A 19,814-nucleotide genomic window follows, 5' to 3' on the forward strand; every position below is an offset into this window, starting at 1 on the left:
ATGCAACTGAGGACCGCCCTGTCTGAGACCGTGGTCAGTAATGTAGGAGCCCCCCAGGGTACAGTCCTGTCTCTGCTTATGTTCACTCTGTACACCTCTGATTTCCAGTACAGCTCCAAGTCCTGCCATATACAGAAGTTCTCTGATGACTCTGCTGTGATGGGGTGTATCAGAGATGGACAGGAGCTGGAGTACAGGACACTGATTGCAAACATTGTGGTGTGGTCCCAGGCAAACCATCTGCTCCTGAACGTTGACAAGACTAAGGAACTGGTGATTGACTTCAGGAGAAAGAGGACACCAGTGGAGCCCGACACCATCCAGGCCCATGACCTGGAAATAGTGCAATGCTATATGTACCTTGGCGTCCATGTGAACAACAGGCTGGACTGAAGGGACAACAGTAATGCTGTGTACAAGAAGAGCGTGAGTAGGCTCTACTTCCCCAGAAAGCTCAGGTTAATGTGTGCAGCAAGTTACTGGAAATCTTCTACCAGTCTGTGGTGGCCAGTGCCCTGTACTTCGCTGTGGTCTGGTGGGAGAGCGGCACCAGAAAAATGGACATTGGGCAGATTGACAAACTGATCTGTAAAGCTGGTCATGTGATCGGCTGTGAGCTGGAGACATTTGTCACATGAGGAACAGGAGGACACTGGACAAACTGCTCTTCATCATGGACACTCCTGCTCACCCACTGCACCAGACGATAGAGAATCTCATTCTCCAACAGGCTCCTACAGCTCCGCTCAGACAGAGAGATACAGGACTACATTCATACGATACTCCATACAGATGTACAACAATTCACCCTTATGTAACAAATAACTCTATGTCCTGTCAGTAATCATATCTTTGTTGCATTGTTTTCTTATGACCTCTTGTATAAACTGTGAAGCTGTGATTTTATTTTATTTTATTACATATCTTTCTATTTTATTTTGACTTATACATTTACATTTATATAACTATGCCTTATTTGACACCTGTCTCCTGCTATCTTTTTTGCTACTTATTTAGAATTTATTATTACCATTTATATTTTTTACTCTTTGTTATTATATTATATTGTGTTGTGTGAGCTACTGTGTCCAAATAATTTCCTTTGTGGTCCAATAAAGTTTATCTAAGTCTAAGTATTATGTGGTTTTATTACGAGGAACATGACATGTAGTGTGGGGCCTCTACTTCTGGGGACTTTCCATGGGTCCAACAAATGAGAACACTATCTTAATTTGCTAATTGTACTGCTGTAATGCTTTCATAGATGCACACACTTATTCTGGGTTAGGATTTAACCATTTTGCTGCTTTTAAACTGTCCAGAATACCACACACCAGGTTTCAAAGAAATCACATGACTGACAGGAAGTCTAAACGGTGCTCTAAAAGGAAGCTTCAGCTCTGCACAGCTTGCAGGAGATCTTAATTGCAAAAATTAGTTCTGCATCAGCCGCAGGACACACTTTGAGAACAGGTAGAGAATGCTTCATTTTATAAGGAAAATTACATTCAGGTTTATGTACATTTATTTGCTATGGGCAATGCTGTAGGTATTTATTTATTTATTTTTATCTACAATAATGGATATTTTGTGACTACAGCTATGAAAGCTTTCAAATCATTGTTCAAACCTGCTACTCCCTGGAGGATCGTCCAAACAGAGTGAGTCTTTATTCATTTTAATTTTTCTTTTGAGAGTAATTATCTCATTTGTGTGCATAGTGACAAGGATTCATATCTGGACTCCATCAAAAAGTTCCAACTGACCAAAGATGAGGTTCAGCACATTAGAATCATGCTCTACGGGCCCACGGGATCTGGCAAATCCAGCTTTATCAACTCAGTGGAAAGAATTCTGAGAGACAGAGTGACTAGTCAGGCTTTATCTGATAGTATTGGTGGCTCCAGCTTCACTAAAAAGGTATTAAATATTGACACTAGTGCTGGTGAATATGTCGACAGTTGCTGCGCTTCCTATTTTTTCAGTATCGAACACACCCTATAAAAAAGGACAGTAGCAGCTACTATCCCTTTGTCTTCACTGATGTCATGGGTCTCGAGAAGGAAAGGAAGAAAGGAGCTTGTCCTGAGGACATTGCATTAGCTTTTAAGGGACATGTGAAGGATGGTTATACGGTAGGCTTTTTGGACAAATGCACCAATCCTGCTGGTATTTGGGTTTATTTATTCTTGATTTATTTCAAGTCAGTATTATACTTTTTTGAAGATTTGTAGATGTAATTTGGTTTTGTTTTAAAGTTCAACCCTCAGACTTCAATAAGCCCTACTGACCCATTCTACAACAGCAGTCCCACTATGAATGACAAAACCCATGTTCTGGTGTGTGTGGTCTCAGCCAGCACTGCTAATTGCACTGAACACCTTGAAAAGATCAGGGACGTCCGCCTTGAAGCCAGTGACCTGGGTAATATTTTGTGCGGAGCAACTAAAACTATGTATATGTGTGTATGTGTACTTATTTTTCCTTTCTTTCTTTCTTTCTTTCTTTCTTTTTTTTTTTTTTTTTTTTTAGGAATTCCACAAGTAGCAGTTCTTACCAAGATTGATGAAGCCTGCCCTGAGGTGCACTTAAATATTAAAAAGGTCTTCACAAGCAATATAATAAAAAAAAGAGTAAGATGGTGGATAACACACACACAAGCACACACACACACACACACACACACACACATATAATAATTTAGTTTGTATTGTTTCATTTCAGACAGAGGAAGTGTCTGCATATGTGGGTATTCCAATGCAAAGCATCTTTCCAGTGAAGAATTACCACTCTGAATTCATTCGAAACAAGGACATGGACACATTGATTCTGATGGCTCTGAAACAAATTATTGATTTTGGTGAAGATTTCCTCGACCAAAACTAAAATGTACAAACCTTTATCCTGCTGTATAAAATATTATTATTTTTATTATGCATTTTAATTTACATTGTTTTTTACAACATTACATTATCATTATAATGATTGAAACACATCTGCATACACAACGTCTGCAGGCGCTTTGCAAGACGAATGAAGGCGGAAAAAGGCAACTACAGCTGCCTTCATGGACTGCAAAGGCCAAATGTATGATGGGAAATGCAGTGCTGTCACAAGTGCACTCACGGCTGACTGATATGTTTTGATGAAAAAGTTTGTAAACATTGTGCCGTTTTCTTGGGGGCGGGACTAAAACGGAGGCAAAAGAGGAGCTGTGTGTGAACAGGAGTAAACTAACACGTGTTAGGGGGGATTTTTTGTTTTTTAAACATGGAGGATGTGGAAGAAATGACAGGTTCGGTTGAATTCGATCTCGGAGCTGTCGGTCTGTTCAGTCCCTGACTCTGTGGAGGAGTTACAGATACTTTGGTAAAAGTCGATGGAGGCGCGCCGCGCCGAGCCAGACGCCGCACGAGGGCGACATGGAGACCTGACGGAGCTGTGGAGGATCCAGTGACCAAGTGTTTAGCCAAGTAGCGACACACACAACTCAGTGGATGTCTAATAATCATCATCACTATGTTTAACCATAATTCCCTAAGAAATGGTCAAACAAAACTTACTACATAAATGTAAACATTTTGAACTATGGCTATTGAAAGAACTGAGAAGCAATGATTTGATAAGCCTCGTGTAATTACAGTAGAATAAATATGTTTAGGGCTACATTCGTTGTAAATGTCAAGGGCACAATGTACAAGTGAAATGTAAACACCCTCTGGCATTTTCAAATGATACATTTCTGTATTGTTCAAATAATAATCTAATGGGACAGTAGAGTAACAACAGTTAGGGCAGCAAAGTTTGGAGAAAGCGTGGGGTATTGTAAATCTGGTTACATTTGTATGTACACACGTATTATACTCAGTTTATTTAACACACTTTGGACAAAGTTGTTGGGGACAACAGATCAACAAAGATTAGTACCAGTCACACATAACAGTTACCATGTTATCAGGAAACAGTATTTCATTTGGTTGCTCTTTTCTTTGAGTACATAATAATCACCTGTTAAGTTTCCAAAGTTGCTATTAAACTGTTTGTTCTTTTGACTGTTATATAATGCTTCTGTGACCACCATCTCATGGACATCTTCTTCCTCATAACATGAAGCATCACTGGCTCCTTTTCAACTGTGTGGTAAAAAAAAAGATGATGAGTATCAAAATTCACAAAAACTGGGATATTTTCAAGTTAAAGGATAAGAACATGTTTATATATGTTACCCATGTATTCAAAAGCCATGCATTCTAAAAAGCAAGAGATCCACAAGGAAAATGACTTGGACACAATAGTTCTGAAATAAAAGTATTAAAAATAGTTGTCAAATAATACACAAATGCAGATTCATATTTATGAACTTTTAGCATATAGTAAATATAAAATGAATACAGGCAATGTACAAGAGGTTGGGTAAGGAAATACAGTAGAGATATAAATTGTAGATTTGACATGACAGGTTATCTACTACATAGTTGTACAAAAAAGGGATTTGAAGGGACCCTGCAAACAACTTACATCTCCACATTTTGAACTGCTGCTCACAGAAAGCACAGAGGGGATGAGCTCTGGGCTTTCAGCATCCACTGACGCTTCTCCTGTAAAATAGTTACTGTTCTTTGTACTTTTATACTGTGAGAATAAAACCTTTTTAATACTTTGCGTCATCAATCACTTGTGTTGCTTTACTGTATAGAAACTGAAGGAACATGAAACACTAGCATGCAGCTCTTATGTGGTTTTATTACAAGGAACATGACATGTAGTGTGGGGCCTCTACTTCTGGGGCCTTTCCAAGGGTCCAACAAATGAGAACACTATCTTAATTTGCTAATTGTACTGCTGTAATGCTTTCATAGATGCACACACTTATTCTGGGTTAGGATTTAACCATTTTGCTGCTTTTAAACTGTCCAGAATACCACACACCAGGTTTCAAAGAAATCACATAACTGAAAGGAAGTCTAAACGGTGCTCTAAAAAAGAAGCTTCAACTCTGCACAGCTTGCAGGAGATCTTAATTGCAAAAATAAGTTCTGCTTCAGTCACAGGACACACTTTGAGAACAGGTAGATAATGCTACATTTTATAAGGAAAATTACATTCAGGTTTATGTACATTTATTTGCTATGGGCAATGCTGTAGGCATTTATTTATTTATTTTTATCTACAATAATGGATATTTTGTGACTACAGCTATGAAAGCTTTCAAATCATTGTTCAAACCTGCTACTCCCTGGAGGATCGTCCAAACAGAGTGAGTCTTTATTAGTCGGGGAGCCAAAGTCTCAAAAGCTCTAGAAAATGGGTTGAACCTGACATCGCCTGCCATACTTTTTATATGTGGTTTTTTTTGTTAACTGTGACCCTGAGGGCCAATAATTGGAGGGTCTGCTCTTCCGGAAATATCGTGAAAAAATTGTGGCCATTTTAGTGTAGGTAACCTTCATTTTGTGATAGAAAATTTTGAAAAATAAAAAATTTCCTCAGTGGATTGGGTAAGCTGTCTACAAATACATTCCAGATGCAAAGAACACATGTGGTGACAACATTCAGTGAAAAAATATTCATAAAACACATTTCTACATGATTTTGGCTCAATTTAATGCCAAAAAATAAGGATTTTTTTCACTTTTTTCCAATATTTTCATCTTTACCTCATTGGCAATCAACTATTCCCCCAAGTTTTGACATCAGCCAATATGCCATTCTTTTCTTCAAACAGTATAGTCATTCCACAGAAAAAAATATTAAAATCCAACCAAAATCAATGGATCTGTGATGATTTCTTTACCATCAACAGGCCCAGAACCTCAATAGAATGTTAGGCTCCTCTCAACATTCCATAAGGCACACTGGATATTTAGCATGGTTGTTAATGTCCACATTAATAAACATCATGGTCCCTCGCTCCACCTTGTTCACGAATTTAAAAAGTCAACGCCAAAGTGAAAGGCACCAGCTGTTCACCAAGAAACACCTTCCACTGCAAAGAGACCAAGACGTGATGTTGCTGTAAAACCACAAGAACAAGAAAGTGCAGCTCAGTCTGTTTGTCTTCTGTACGTCTCACTTAACAAACGGGATTTTACTTTGATGGCTCCACATACAAAATGTTCTCTGCAAACTCAGGATGAGTTAGGAAGTCAAAGGTTTCCTTTTTGGTTCTTCCTGTGGATCAATCCTGCCCATCACCTTCACCTTTCACTATTTTTCAATTCCGTTGTGAAGAGAAACAGTTTGAACGGAGGTTTGAGTCACACACATCTGATTCACTTTTGCATTTATGGAGTTCGCAAACAAATTTCTTGAGCCGTTTTCCGCTGTTTGGATCCAACAACCACACAATTAACGATATCTGAATCACAAAACAAAAATATGACAATATCAGAACCAAAAACAAAAGTGATATGGTTCAAAAGACTTGAAAAGATTGACTTTGACAATAGACACATCCCACTGAGAAAACAAACATGGAGGTTTGATGCTCACTTTTTTGGAAAATCCTTCCCAGTCTGGATTGCACAATGACCGGAAGTCTGAGATTTTTGATGCATCTATAGGACGCCCAACAAAAACTTTGGCGTAGCCAAACCAAATTTGGTACACAGATGCACCATGGGAATAGGGACAAAAAAGTATATTAACAGGAAGTCGGCCATATTGGACTGATCGCGCGACTCGGCGCCATTTTCTTGTCCTCATATTTGAACAAACTCGTCCTAAGGCGTTTGACCCAGACTCACTAGAATCATTCTGTATCATCTAGACGAGTGAGACATTAAAAGTTGTTTAAAGCTTTTTAAAACAGTGTTGCTGTGGCAACGGTGCAAATTTCGGGTTCGTTTTTGCAGCTCGCCATCAAACTTCGACGCGTGATAATTCGCACAAACTTTGGCCAAGTTCACTCAAACTTTAATTGTTGGTGGACACTCCGACCCTGAACAGATTTATATAGGGAAATCTAAACTGGACGCAATAGCGCCCCCTAGGGAGGTTGTATGGAACAATAAAATTTTACTTTGTCGTACGCACGTAAAATTTGCTACACACATTCGTGGCCTGGTCTTAATGAAAAAAGTCAATGACACCCACACTCCATCTCCCATGTTGTCATGGCAACTGGCCAAAAATCTGTCTTCACCAAGGGGACGTCCCAACAAAAACTTTGACGTACTCAAACCAAATTTAGTACACAGATGCATCATGGGAATAGGAACAATAAAGTATATTGTGACCACGCTCTCTCCCAAACCGGAAGTCCACCATCTTGGATTTAAAAAAAAAAAAAATCAACACATACAGAAATTGAGAAAAATAGTAGGGTTCGGTTAAGATCAGGGGTTAGGGTTAGGTTAGGGGTAAGGTTCGGGTTAGGGCTAGGGTTAAGGTTAGGCTAGGGCAGGGGTCGGCAACCCGCGGCTCCGGAGCCGCATGCGGCTCTTTAGCACTCCCCTAGTGGCTCCCTGGAGCTTTTTCAAAAATGAGTGAAAATGGAAAAGGAATGATTTTTTTGGTTGTTGTTTTAATCTGGTTTCTTTAGGGGTAAAACCCTCATTCATCTCTGGTCATGGATCTGATCCATCAGCTGTGTGCAAATGAAACACATAAAAAGTGTTTCAGCAGAACAAATAGATAAGCTGAAGCGGGGGTGGTATCTGGTGCCTCCACCTGAGAAGCGCTTTCCCCGAAAAAAAAAAAAAAAAAAACACATGCGCAGACGGACCGCTCAGAACAACATAACGAACCAAACTGGATTCACGCTTCTGTCCGGACGCTTTGCACCACCTCGGAACCAGCCACGGTCGAGCACGGAGGACCAGAGCAGACTGCCCGGACCTGTGGTCCACAGCGCATTCTCGCTTTTCCCGCACGGAACCAGCGCACAGATGACAGCACTGAAGCACTCGGACCCAGTCCTTTGCGCGCTGGTCTTTCTCGCCCCCGTCAGGAACCAGGACATGGAGGATGAAGCCTCCGGACAATCTGACCAACACTGGACCCACAGCCCTGTCTTGAGGAGCTGCGCTGAGTACTCCCGTGTGTTTGGCGCTGCTGCCCGAGCTCAGAGCTTCTGCTCGTCGTCAAAGCAACAGGTAAACGTCGGTCGCACTTTCAGCGCGTCACCTCCTGAAACTCCGTTTATCTCAGTTTACATGCAAACGTGAAACCGGAGTTTTCCAAAATCTCCACTTTAGCTGGAGTTTTTAGAAAGATTCGTTTTCAGAGGCGAATTAACGTGTACAATGTGTACAAACGAAGGGAAATGTCTCCGTTTTTAAAAAATACCCGTGTACGTGTAAACGGGGCCTAAATGACAAAGGAATAAACACTAACCACCTGATTTCAGTGGCTACAGACGGCGCACCGAGTATGAGAGGGTCGCAAAAGGGGTTTGTGTAATCATGAATGCTCATTTTGTTTGTAGCCGACTTAGTCATTTTAATAGTCGGCTTATACAGCTAATATACTAACAGCCTATGCTGCCTTCATATTAGGCTTATATAAAACTTTTAATTTTTGCAGATCCAGGCAGGTATGGTTTTTGTTTTTTTAGGCCAATATGGCTCTTTGAACATTTTGGGTTGCCGACCCCTGGGCTAGGGTTAGGGCTATGGTTAGGAGTTCTCGTAGGTTTAGGGGTTAGTGTTAATTTAGAAGTTAGATCAATGAGTAAGGTGCATTTGTGGGGCACGGCATGTGCAGAGCTCAACGTGGTCGGGGTGCGGCGTGGCATGGGCGTGGCATAGGCTCGAGCGAGGGCTGATCATTGCCGCTTGCGGCTATATTTATTATTAATAATAATAATATTATTATAATAATTATTATTATTATTTAAAAGATGCCTAGGCCATGATGTTTATTAATGTGGACATTAACAACCATGCTAAATATCCAGTGTGCCTTATGGAATGTTGAGAGGAGCCTAACATTCTATTGAGGTTCTGGGCCTGTTGATGGTAAAGAAATCATCACAGATCCATTGATTTTGGTTGGATTTTAATATTTTTTTCTGTGGAATGACTATACTGTTTGAAGAAAAGAATGGCATATTGGCTGATGTCAAAACTTGGGGAAATAGTTGATTGCCAATGAGGTAAAGATGAAAATATTGGAAAAAAGTGAAAAAAATTCCTTATTTTTTGGCATTAAATTGAGCCAAAATCATGTAGAAATGTGTTTTATGAATATTTTTTTCACTGAATGTTGTCACCACATGTGTTCTTTGCATCTGGAATGTATTTGTAGACAGCTTACCCAATCCACTGAGGATTTGAGAACATTTTTCATTTTTCAGAATTTTCTATCACAAAATGAAGGTTACCTACACTAAAATGGCCACAATTTTTTTTCGCAATATTTCCGGAAAAGCAGACCCTCCAATTATTGGTCCTCAGGGTCACAGTTAACAAAAAAAAAACACAAATAAAAAGTATGGCAGGCGATGCCAGGTTCAACCCATTTTTGAGACTTTGGCTCCCTGACTATATTCATTTTAATTTTTCTTTTGAGAGTATCATCTCATTTGTGTGCATAGTGACAAGGATTCATATCTGGACTCCATCAAAAAGTTCCAACTGACCAAAGAAGAGGTTCAGCACATTAGAATCATGCTCTACGGGCCCACGGGATCTGGCAAATCCAGCTTTATCAACTCAGTGGAAAGAATTCTGAGAGACAGAGTGACTAGTCAGGCTTTATCTGATAGTATTGGTGGCTCCAGCTTCACTAAAAAGGTATTAAATATTGACACTAGTGCTGGTGAATATGTCGACAGTTGCTGCGCTTCCTATTTTTTCAGTATCGAACACACTCTATAAAAAAGGACAGTAGCAGCTACTATCCCTTTGTCTTCACTGATGTCATGGGTCTCGAGAAGGAAAGGAAGAAAGGAGCTTGTCCTGAGGACATTGCATTAGCTTTTTAAGGGACATGTGAAGGATGGTTATACGGTAGGCTTTTTGGACAAATGCACCAATCCTGCTGGTATTTGGGTTTATTTATTCTTGATTTATTTCAAGTCAGTATTATACTTTTTTAAGATTTGTAGATGTAATTTTAATGGTTTTGTTTTAAAGTTCAACCCTCAGACTTCAATAAGCCCTACTGACCCATTCTACAACAGCAGTCCCACTATGAATGACAAAACCCATGTTCTGGTGTGTGTGGTCTCAGCCAGCACTGGTCATTTACTGGGCAATGAACACCTTGAAAAGATCAGGGACGTCCGCCTTGAAGCCAGTGATCTGGGTAATATTTTGTGCAGAGCAACTAAAATATGTATGTGCATGTATGTGTACTTTCTTTTTCTTTTTTTTTTTTTTTAGGAATTCCACAAATAGTAGTTCTTACCAAGATTGATGAAGCCTGCCCTGAGGTGCACTTAAATATTAAAAAGGTCTTCACAAGCAATATAATAAAAAAAAAAAGAGCATGGATCTATATTAAAGTTCTGTGGGAAAGAGAATTAAGATTCAGCCAAAATGAGCTAATTTCTAACTCTACAGCAATTAACAGTGAACATTAGCATTAAACAAAAACAGCTCCTTCTGCTGGTGGAAGGGAAAACTACACCAACACAGCTTGAGTCCTCTTTGGAAAAAAAACAAAACAAAAAACGATTCTTCTGGGGCTGTTAATACATTGACTAGTACTTTAGATAAACTTAACTTCACTTAACTTCTAATTTAACTTGTAAAACTGCCATTCAATTGTACCTCCACACCCCCAGCGCAGCCTGTATGAACCTCGATGACCTCGAGGGTTGAAACCGCGTGGGAGGCCCTCGCACCGGTGCCCAAAACATGCCCGTCTCAAAAACAAATATTGCCAACAAATATTTCACATCTGGAAATAAAACAGATTTAATTGTTTTAGATGGATATGTAATACTTGAGCGCCATATAGCCATAACATTGTCTACTGGCAGTTTTTTTTTTTGTTTTTTTTTGTTTTTGTTGACCCCGGTTTTGCAATGTGGAAATGTTTTGGCCCTATTTGTTTATTTAGTTAGTTAGTTAGTCATTTATTTATTTATTTATTTATTTATTTATATAATTATTTATTCATTCATTCAAACAAATAAAATAAATTAAATGAGGTGCCAGGGGTCTAAGGGTTCATAGCTAGTGATAAGTTCTTTTACAGTAATAGTTCTTGCTGTCCAAGGTGTGAGAGAGGCAAAAAAAAAAAAAAAAAAAAAAAAAAAAAAAAAGAAGTTTGATAATATATATATATATATATATATGTATATATATATATATATATATATATATATATTATATATATTTTTTTTTTTTTTTTTTTTTTTTTTTTTTAAAAAGAGGTTTACATTCAAAAATCTGTTTTTGTGGATGAAACATTTTCCAAGTATTATAGCATTCAAAAGTAGTTCATGTTTTTTATCCTTACATAGAAGTCCAAAGATGATGTTCTGATGAATTCATTGGAAGGTTAGATACCAGACAGTTTTAAAAAGAACTTTTTCTTTTGTAGGAATGGGGTTCTAATTTTGATCTTTTCTGGGTTGTTAAAGTACTGAGCAACATTGTTTGGGTTGTGTATGAATGGATATATGGTTTTGTTAAAATCTATTAATTCAGAGTTAGTACATTTTCATTCAGGGAATTATTTTCCATTAATCCATAGTTTTGGAAATGGTAAAGAATTATCATCTATGACAAGGGTCTCCAATCTTTTTTCCTCCGATCAGATGCCCTATAGATAGCTCTATATCTGCCACTGTACAACAATGCACATCATTTAAGTGAACAAGCTACCCATTTCTGCCCCATGTAGCTAGTGTATGCCACCCACTCTCCATGGAGATGTTATCACTTGAATGTTCCACGGTATGGCACTAAACCTATATATTTCTATCACTTTCATTGTGAATTGCTACGAAATACCTTCAAATGTCTATATTCAGTGACTGTGTTCACCTCTCTACAGATCTGACCTGAATACATAATGTGCCTTTAAATTTAGAATACTTTTTTTGTCACTGTGGCTGCATCAACAGTTTAACACCAGGGTTAGACGTTCATCAGAATGACCAACAACAAATGCATGATTGTCATTTCAAATAGATTTAAATACATTTTAAGAAATAAACAGTGTCAATTTCTACTTCTACTTTGTGCTTCAATATCTGAAAGGTCCTTTTGCTGCATCTGAGATTCTGAGCCCTCAGAACAGAAGTGTAGACTCTTTCAAGCCAGCTCAGGTCTGTTCTGTCCTGTGACTCATGGTTTGGTCAGGAATAGCAATATTACAGTTAAATAATGTTATGTATGTAGTTTCTGTTCAATTAATCTTGTACTGCAATGCGGAAATTCATGGCCTTAACGTTTTCTACCACAAGCACCAACATGTTTGAATATCTCAGCCACAATCATGTCTGAAAAAACACAAAAACGAAACTGATTTACAAAAATGAACTGACTCACAAACAGACCTCAGTTTTGCACTGGGAACCAACGACATCAGATGTTCTTTGAGAAAGGTAAACTAATACTTTGTTTTTGAATGTTTGCGTTATTTCACAGTGGGCATTAAGAGGTAAATTCTTTGTGCATAAAAGGGTAACTATTGTCTGGAAAAAATCTATTTTGCTTGTCACAACAATATTTGCTTAAACTAAATGTTTGAGTGTGATTTCTTTCCTGACAGATGTTTAAACGCTCAAAACCCCCAGCACCTCCCTCTCCAAAGCGTAAGTTTGAAACAGTTATGATAATTTACAGTTTAAGAGACTAATATTTTCTGTTCTCCTAGTTCTCCATGCGGACTGGAGACAGATACCATCATGGTAAGTCTAGGAAATGTTGTATTTTATGATTTATGATTTCGGTTGTGTTCATTTGCACCATGAATTTCAATACATTTTTTAAACGTTGGTAGCATTGTTTTTTTATTGCCAGGGAAAAGGACGATTATCTGCAGTACATTAATAATTATGAACCGGACCAAAAAGATGTAGAACACCTCAGGATTTTGCTTCATGGACCAAGTAACGCCGGCAAGTCCAGTTTCATCAACTCAGTGGAGACAGCTTTACGAGGAAGAATGACTGGACAGGCTTTAGTTGGTGTTGGCAATGACAGCTTCACCTCAAAGGTATAAAGGAGAAAAATGAATCGACCTGTGACTGTAACATGACTGAGTTGACAATTTATTGACAGTATCAAACGCACAAAATACAAAAAAGAAAACCTGGGAACTTCTATCCGTTTGTCTTCAATGACATCATGGGACTAGAGAAAGACAATAAAGGCATTAATGTGGATGACATCAAAGAGGCCATGAAGGGACACGTGAAAGATGGGTATGCGGTAAGCTAAAAAAAACAATACACACACACTTTCCTTTTTTACTGTAAGTTGTAAATATATTAATTACATGATGTCTAAATTTCAGTTTAATCCTCACTCCTCATTTTCAAGTGAAGACCTGCAGCATTACAACAAAAGCCCGACTGTCAATGACCAGACACATGTTCTGGTATGTGTCGTCTCAGCCAGTACCCTCAGTATCATGAGTCCTGAACTCATTGACAAGATGAAAGTAGTCCGACTTGCAGCAAAAGACTTGGGTAATATAGATTTTACTATTAGATGGTATTGGCCTGTGCTTTTTGCCCTGAAATTGACAATCTTAATGTTCCTCATTAGGGATTCCTCAAATGGCCATTGTTACTAAGATTGATGAGGCCTGTCCTGAGGTTCAGTCTAACTTGGCGGAGGTCTGCACTCTCTGAGTGCTTTTCTAGTTAATTTTGGATTTGCGTTTTTTTTTCTTTTCAGTTTTAACCATTGTGGGAATTAATTTCTGTATTTTTAGTGTTTCATTCATGTTAATTCACCATGCAATGTGGAAGGGGTTCAATGTTCTTGTACATGTGTCATAAAGAGAAGTCAGTGTCTGAACTTTAAAATGTCAATGAGTTTGGGACATGTTATGATGGACTTTGTGATGTATATGAGACATAAAGGGGGAGTGTCTGAACTCTTTAACATATGACTATCTGTGGTTACACTGTCTAGGTCAACATTTCTGTAAATACCAGTTACAGTTTGTCAATATTCTTACGAGATGGTCAGTATAAAGCTGTCAGCTCTTCTTGTACTAAGAGAGGTGACGTGGAGAGATGCTGTGTGAATCAACTTGAATCAAGAGATCTGTACCTGTGTGAGCCTAATAAAGAGACATGTTTGTGAACACCTTTAATCCTTCTGGACTCTCTTTTAAGGCTCTTTTCAGGCCCCTCCAGAAGAAGCTGACACCATAGATCAGTTTATCTTAACAACCAAAAATATGTTCTTATAATTCAGCAAATTCACTAAAATTTAAATTGCTATATAAACTAGAAAAGCACTCAGAGAGCGCAGACCTCCGCCAAGGACTACCCCCATTTTTTATATAAATTGCGATAAAATCAGTCTTCTGGATCAGATCCGGATCAGCCTTTGGAATATGAAAGAGGATCCCATTGTCCATCCCTGAGTCAAATTTCATGGGGTTTGGTCAATAATTAACCGAGATATTGAGAAACAAAATTTTTGGCCCCATTTACCACAATGTTAACTAAAATTTCAAAGTGATCCAGAATCCAGGATTTCTTCCGGATCACCCCCAAAATGAAATCAGTTCTTCCTTTTCACATTTCCAACAAATCCTGAAAATTTCATCAAAATCGGTCCATAACTTTTTTAGTTATGTTGCTAACAGACAAACAAACAAACAAACAGACAAACGCCGGCAAAAACATAACCTCCTTGGCAGAGGTAACAAACCACACAATCGTGCAACCCACACACTGCTGTCTATCAGAGGTGCTGACTCTTTGTGTTGATGACGTTTACAGTGACATCAGTTCCCACTGTGCACCATCGTTTAGATCAATACTGTGATTTAAAATGTCCAAATTATAACACAATGATCCACTATTATAACTATAGTAGACACATGCACAATATTTCTTCCTTAACTGTTTCTAAACTTAACCTAATCATATACATATACAACATATCACACATCCTTGAAGACACCCGTCTTCTCTTAAATACAGACCAGACACAGTGTTGAGTCAACACACTCCTTTTGGTGCAGAGGATGTGACCCTGGCATTGTTTTCTTGACTGATCTGAGGGGGTTGTGGACACACAAAAACACCAAATTACCATCTTTGTTACAGTAAAGTTAACACTTTTGCATCATAATCAAAAAGAGTCAGTTTTTCTGGCCAGTCTTGTTTAGAAGAAGTAAGAAAATTATGCTTATATTCAATGATGGGAAGAATATTTAAAAAATGTATTTAGTTACAGAATATTGAAAATCTGCATTAAAATTTGTAATGTATTCTTTTACACGGGCCTATCAGAGTATTCTATTGTGAATACATTGATTTTTTTTACATCGAGTTGCTTTTAAATTATACTGTAAAGGTGCAACATGGTATGGTATTAAAAATGCTTTTAAACGCTAAAAAAAAAAAACCCTTTCTAATTGTTACGCAACCTTTTAACTAAGTGGAGATGGAAAAATCATACATGCACTCCCCACAAGAGCAGAGTTGTCTATTTTTCAGGTTTCAAAGAAATCACATGACTGAAAGGAAGTCTAAACGGTGCTCTAAAAGGAAGCTTCAGCTCTGCACAGCTTGCAGGAGATCTTAATTGCAAAAATAAGTTCTGCATCAGTCACAGGACACACTTTGAGAACAGGTAGAGAATGCTACATTTTACAAGGAAAATTACATTCAGGTTTATGTACTTTTATTTGCTATGGGCAATGCTGTAGGTATTTATTTTTATCTACAATAATGGATATTTTGTGACTACAGCTATGAAAGCTTTCAAATCATTGTTCAAACCTGCTACTCCCTGGAGGATCGTCCAAACAGAGTGAGTCTTTATTCATTACCTCCGCCAAGGAGGTTATGTTTTTGCCAGCGTTTGTCTGTTTGTTTGTTTGTTTGTTTGTTTGTCTGTTAGCAACATAACTAAAAAAGTTATGGACCGATTTTGATGAAATTTTCAGGATTTGTTGGAAATGTGAAAAGGAAGAACTGATTTCATTTTGGGGGTGATCCGGAAGAAATCCTGGATTCTGGATCACTTTGAAATTTTAGTTAACATTGTGGTAAATGGGGCCAAAAATTTTGTTTCTCAATATCTCGGTTAATTATTGACCAAACCCCATGAAATCTGACTCAGGGATGGACAATGGGATCCTCTTTCATATTCCAAAGGCTGATCCGGATCTGATCCAGAAGACTGATTTTATCGCAATTTATATAAAAAATGGGGGTAGTCCTTGGCGGAGGTCTGCGCTCTGTGTGCTTTTCTAGTTTACATTTTTCTTTTGAAAGTAATTATCTCATTTGTGTGCATAGTGACAAGGATTCATATCTGGACTCCATCAAAAAGTTCCAACTGACCAAAGATGAGGTTCAGCACATTAGAATCATGCTCTACGGGCCCACGGGATCTGGCAAATCCAGCTTTATCAACTCAGTGGAAAGAATTCTGAGAGACAGAGTGACTAGTCAGGCTTTATCTGATAGTATTGGTGGCTCCAGCTTCACTAAAAAGGTATTAAATATTGACACTAGTGCTGGTGAATATGTTGACAGTTGCTGCGCTTCCTATTTTTTCAGTATCGAACACACTCTATAAAAAAGGACAGTAGCAGCTACTATCCCTTTGTCTTCACTGATGTCATGGGTCTCGAGAAGGAAAGGAAGAAAGGAGCTTGTCCTGAGGACATTGCATTAGCTTTTAAGGGACATGTGAAGGATGGTTATACGGTAGGCTTTTTGGACAAATGCACCAATCCTGCTGGTATTTGGGTTTATTTATTCTTGATTTATTTCAAGTCAGTATTATACTTTTTTAAGATTTGTAGATGTAATTTTTATGGTTTTGTTTTAAAGTTCAACCCTCAGACTTCAATAAGCCCTACTGACCCATTCTACAACAGCAGTCCCACTATGAATGACAAAACCCATGTTCTGGTGTGTGTGGTCTCAGCCAGCACTGGTCATTTACTGGGCAATGAACACCTTGAAAAGATCAGGGACGTCCGCCTTGAAGCCAGTGATCTGGGTAATATTTTGTGCAGAGCAACTAAAATATGTATGTGCATGTATGTGTACTTTCTTTTTCTTTTTTTTTTAGGAATTCCACAAATAGTAGTTCTTACCAAGATTGATGAAGCCTGCCCTGAGGTGCACTTAAATATTAAAAAGGTCTTCACAAGCAATATAATAAAAAAAGAGTAAGATGGTGAATAACGCACATATTTATATACTTTTATACTTTTGCATAAGAATTTTGTTTGTATTGTTTCATTTCAGATAGAGGAATTGTCTGCATATGTGGGTATTCAAATGAACTGCATGTTTCCAGTGAAAAATTACCACTCTGAATTCATTCAAAACAAGGACATGGACACACTGATTCTGATGGCTCTGAAACAAATTATTGATGTTGGTGAAGATTTCCTTGACCAAAACTAAAACCAAAACCTTTATCAAACCTTTATTCTGCTGTATGAAATAATGTTTTTATTATGCATTTTAATTTACATTGTTTTTTACATGATTACATTATCATTATAATGATTGAATCACCTCTGTGTACACGATGATGTAGATTCATTGTAACCTTAGGTGTGTTTAAGATGAGCAAGCAACAAGGCACCGAGATCAAGGTGTCTGCAGGGGCTTTGCAAGACGAGTGAAGGCGAAAAAAGGCAAATGTGACTGCCTTCACCTGCCTTCATGGACTACAAAGGCCAAATGTATGATTTAACCGTTTTTTGTTTTTTTTTGTTGCTTTTAAGATGTGCAGAATATCATACACCAGGTTTCAAAGAAATCACATGAAAGGAAGTCTAAACGCTGCCCTGAAAGGAAGCTTTAACTCTGCACAGCTTGCAGGAGATTTCAGTTGTAGAACAGGTAGAGAATGCTACATTTCTGTAAGGAATATTACATTCAATTTCATGTATATGTATTTGCTGTGGGTCTTTATTCTGCAGTATAAATTATTATATTTTATGTAAATTTACATAAAATTATTCTAATAATGTTTGTCGTAGAAACTTTAGTTTGTGTATTGTTTTTCTTTAGTCTAAGATACACTGTAAGAAGAGTTAAAAGCCAATTTTTTTCTTGGTCTGTTCCTTTAGTCTCTCACTTTAGGCTATACATTATACAGTATGTAGCAATGAAAGTACACATGCTAGCTCAAATCTAGCTAACATTGGCCAAAATTAAATTAAACAGAAGTATTCTTTTTAAGAACACTTTGGCACACATTTATTATAGTTCTATGGGATGCAGATTACATCACACAACTATGTGTCAGCCATCCTCACAAAGGCTGCATCTCCATTCTCTCTCCTTGCTTCTTTCTCCTTGATTCCTTCCCTTGATTCTGGGGGAAACGGCTGAGGAAGTCCCACCAGAGAAAAGACACAAGGAGCAGAGAGGATATAAACTCCTCACTAAGTCCAACACAATGTGATTATTTTATCTGATGACCTGAAGCCTCTCATGTTTACTCCTTCCTTTCATGGTTTTCCACTTAGTGTGACTCATTTGACTGACATCTGAAAAATGGAATAAAGAAAAGAGCATGGATCTATATTAAAGTTCTGTGGGAAAGAGAATTAAGATTCAGCCAAAATGAGCTAATTTCTAACTCTACAGCAATTAACAGTGAACATTAGCATTAAACAAAACAGCTCCTTCTGCTGGTGGAAGGGAAAACTACACCAACACAGCTTGAGTCCTCTTTGGAAAAAAACAAAACAAAAAACGATTCTTCTGGGGCTGTTAATACATTGACTAGTACTTTAGATAAACTTAACTTCACTTAACTTCTAATTTAACTTGTAAAACTGCCATTCAATTGTACCTCCACACCCCCAGCGCAGCCTGTATGAACCTCGATGACCTCGAGGGTTGAAACCGCGTGGGAGGCCCTCGCACCGGTGCCCAAAACATGCCCGTCTCAAAAACAAATATTGCCAACAAATATTTCACCTCTGGAAATAAAACAGATTTAATTGTTTTAGATGGATATGTAATACTTGAGCGCCATATAGCCATAACATTGTCTACTGGCAGTTTTTTTTTTTTTTTTTTTTTTTTTTTTTTTTTGTGGACCCCGGTTTTGCAATGTGGGAATGTTTTGGCCCTATTTATTTATTTATTTAGTTAGTTAGTTAGTTAGTTAGCCATTTATTTATTAATTTATTTATATAATTATTTATTCATTCATTCAAACAAATAAAATAAATTAAATGAGGTGCCAGGGGTTCATAGCTAGTGTAGGAGCTATTTGCTTATTTTGTTGATTCTAAAATTTGTTTATTATTTTTGTTTGTTAATTAGCTTAATAATTTAGTTTTGTTAATTTGTATAATATATTTTTGCTATGTTAATATAATTCTTATTAATTTCTTAGTCTAAATTGGTATTATTTATATTATATAATTTAATTAATATATTATTATGTAATATATAATTATATAATATATAATTAAATTATATATTATATAATTTGGGTCACCTAGGGGATAAAGGAGGGTGGTACATGGACCAGAGTGCACCTGGGTGGGCCTATGGTTTTTTACCAGTCACGAGGAGAGGCAGCAGGAGTAGGCCTTAAACATGTATTCCTTGTTGCTTGCCCAAAAACTGGAAAATAAATCTTGGAAAATCATCTCTAGTCATGGACATTGATTTGTGCTGCGTAAACCACATACCCACGCTTTTGTTTGTTACTTTTATTTGACAAATA

The 19,814-nt window shown here is 37.7% G+C and overlaps 3 protein-coding genes, 1 long non-coding RNA gene and 1 pseudogene across 7 annotated transcripts; 4 read left to right on the top strand and 1 right to left on the bottom strand.

Annotated features, from left to right (window-relative positions):
• The first annotated feature begins 1,267 nt into the window (after nucleotides 1-1,267).
• LOC110172056 (interferon-induced protein 44-like) lies at nucleotides 1,268-4,050 on the top strand. 2 transcript variants are annotated; one of them, XM_055152699.1, is made up of 8 exons: nucleotides 1,268-1,473; nucleotides 1,601-1,661; nucleotides 1,722-1,920; nucleotides 1,986-2,135; nucleotides 2,259-2,424; nucleotides 2,533-2,633; nucleotides 2,725-2,889; nucleotides 3,018-4,050. In XM_055152699.1, exons 2-7 carry the CDS (start codon nucleotides 1,603-1,605, stop codon nucleotides 2,884-2,886), a joined length of 837 nt encoding a protein of 278 aa, XP_055008674.1. In that variant the 5' UTR covers nucleotides 1,268-1,473; nucleotides 1,601-1,602; the 3' UTR covers nucleotides 2,887-2,889; nucleotides 3,018-4,050. The 2 variants fall into 2 exon arrangements, with proteins under 2 accessions (XP_055008674.1, XP_020793538.2); XM_020937879.2 differs by lacking the exon at nucleotides 3,018-4,050 and having other exon boundaries at nucleotides 2,725-2,931.
• Nucleotides 4,004-4,600, bottom strand: LOC129408636 (uncharacterized). The gene is made up of 3 exons (XR_008632047.1): nucleotides 4,519-4,600; nucleotides 4,227-4,297; nucleotides 4,004-4,133 (listed from the first exon to the last, which is right to left on the bottom strand). It is a non-coding gene; the product is annotated as an uncharacterized LOC129408636 (long non-coding RNA).
• A 368-nt stretch (nucleotides 4,601-4,968) lies between these two features.
• Nucleotides 4,969-10,528, top strand: LOC129408715 (interferon-induced protein 44-like; annotated as a pseudogene).
• Nucleotides 10,529-12,417: 1,889 nt separating this feature from the next.
• On the top strand, nucleotides 12,418-14,229 carry LOC129408635 (interferon-induced protein 44-like). Its single transcript, XM_055152703.1, has 7 exons — nucleotides 12,418-12,505; nucleotides 12,673-12,715; nucleotides 12,778-12,811; nucleotides 12,924-13,119; nucleotides 13,185-13,334; nucleotides 13,420-13,594; nucleotides 13,674-14,229. Exons 2-7 carry the CDS (start codon nucleotides 12,673-12,675, stop codon nucleotides 13,757-13,759), a joined length of 684 nt encoding a protein of 227 aa, XP_055008678.1. The 5' UTR covers nucleotides 12,418-12,505; the 3' UTR covers nucleotides 13,760-14,229.
• A 1,367-nt stretch (nucleotides 14,230-15,596) lies between these two features.
• LOC129408634 (interferon-induced protein 44-like) lies at nucleotides 15,597-17,479 on the top strand. 3 transcript variants are annotated; one of them, XM_055152702.1, is made up of 7 exons: nucleotides 15,597-15,725; nucleotides 15,845-15,905; nucleotides 16,397-16,595; nucleotides 16,661-16,810; nucleotides 16,937-17,108; nucleotides 17,181-17,280; nucleotides 17,360-17,479. In XM_055152702.1, the coding sequence occupies exons 2-7, from the start codon at nucleotides 15,847-15,849 to the stop codon at nucleotides 17,361-17,363; spliced, it is 684 nt and encodes a 227-aa protein (XP_055008677.1). In that variant the 5' UTR covers nucleotides 15,597-15,725; nucleotides 15,845-15,846; the 3' UTR covers nucleotides 17,364-17,479. The 3 variants fall into 3 exon arrangements, with proteins under 3 accessions (XP_055008677.1, XP_055008675.1, XP_055008676.1); XM_055152700.1 differs by having other exon boundaries at nucleotides 16,661-17,108; XM_055152701.1 differs by having other exon boundaries at nucleotides 15,630-15,764; nucleotides 16,661-17,108.
• The last annotated feature ends 2,335 nt before the right edge of the window (nucleotides 17,480-19,814 follow it).

Source organism: Boleophthalmus pectinirostris, unplaced genomic scaffold, assembly GCF_026225935.1.
Source record: "Boleophthalmus pectinirostris isolate CB_2022bp ecotype Guang Dong unplaced genomic scaffold, ASM2622593v1 HiC_scaffold_17, whole genome shotgun sequence".
NCBI classification, from domain to species: Eukaryota; Metazoa; Chordata; class Actinopteri; order Gobiiformes; family Gobiidae; genus Boleophthalmus; species Boleophthalmus pectinirostris.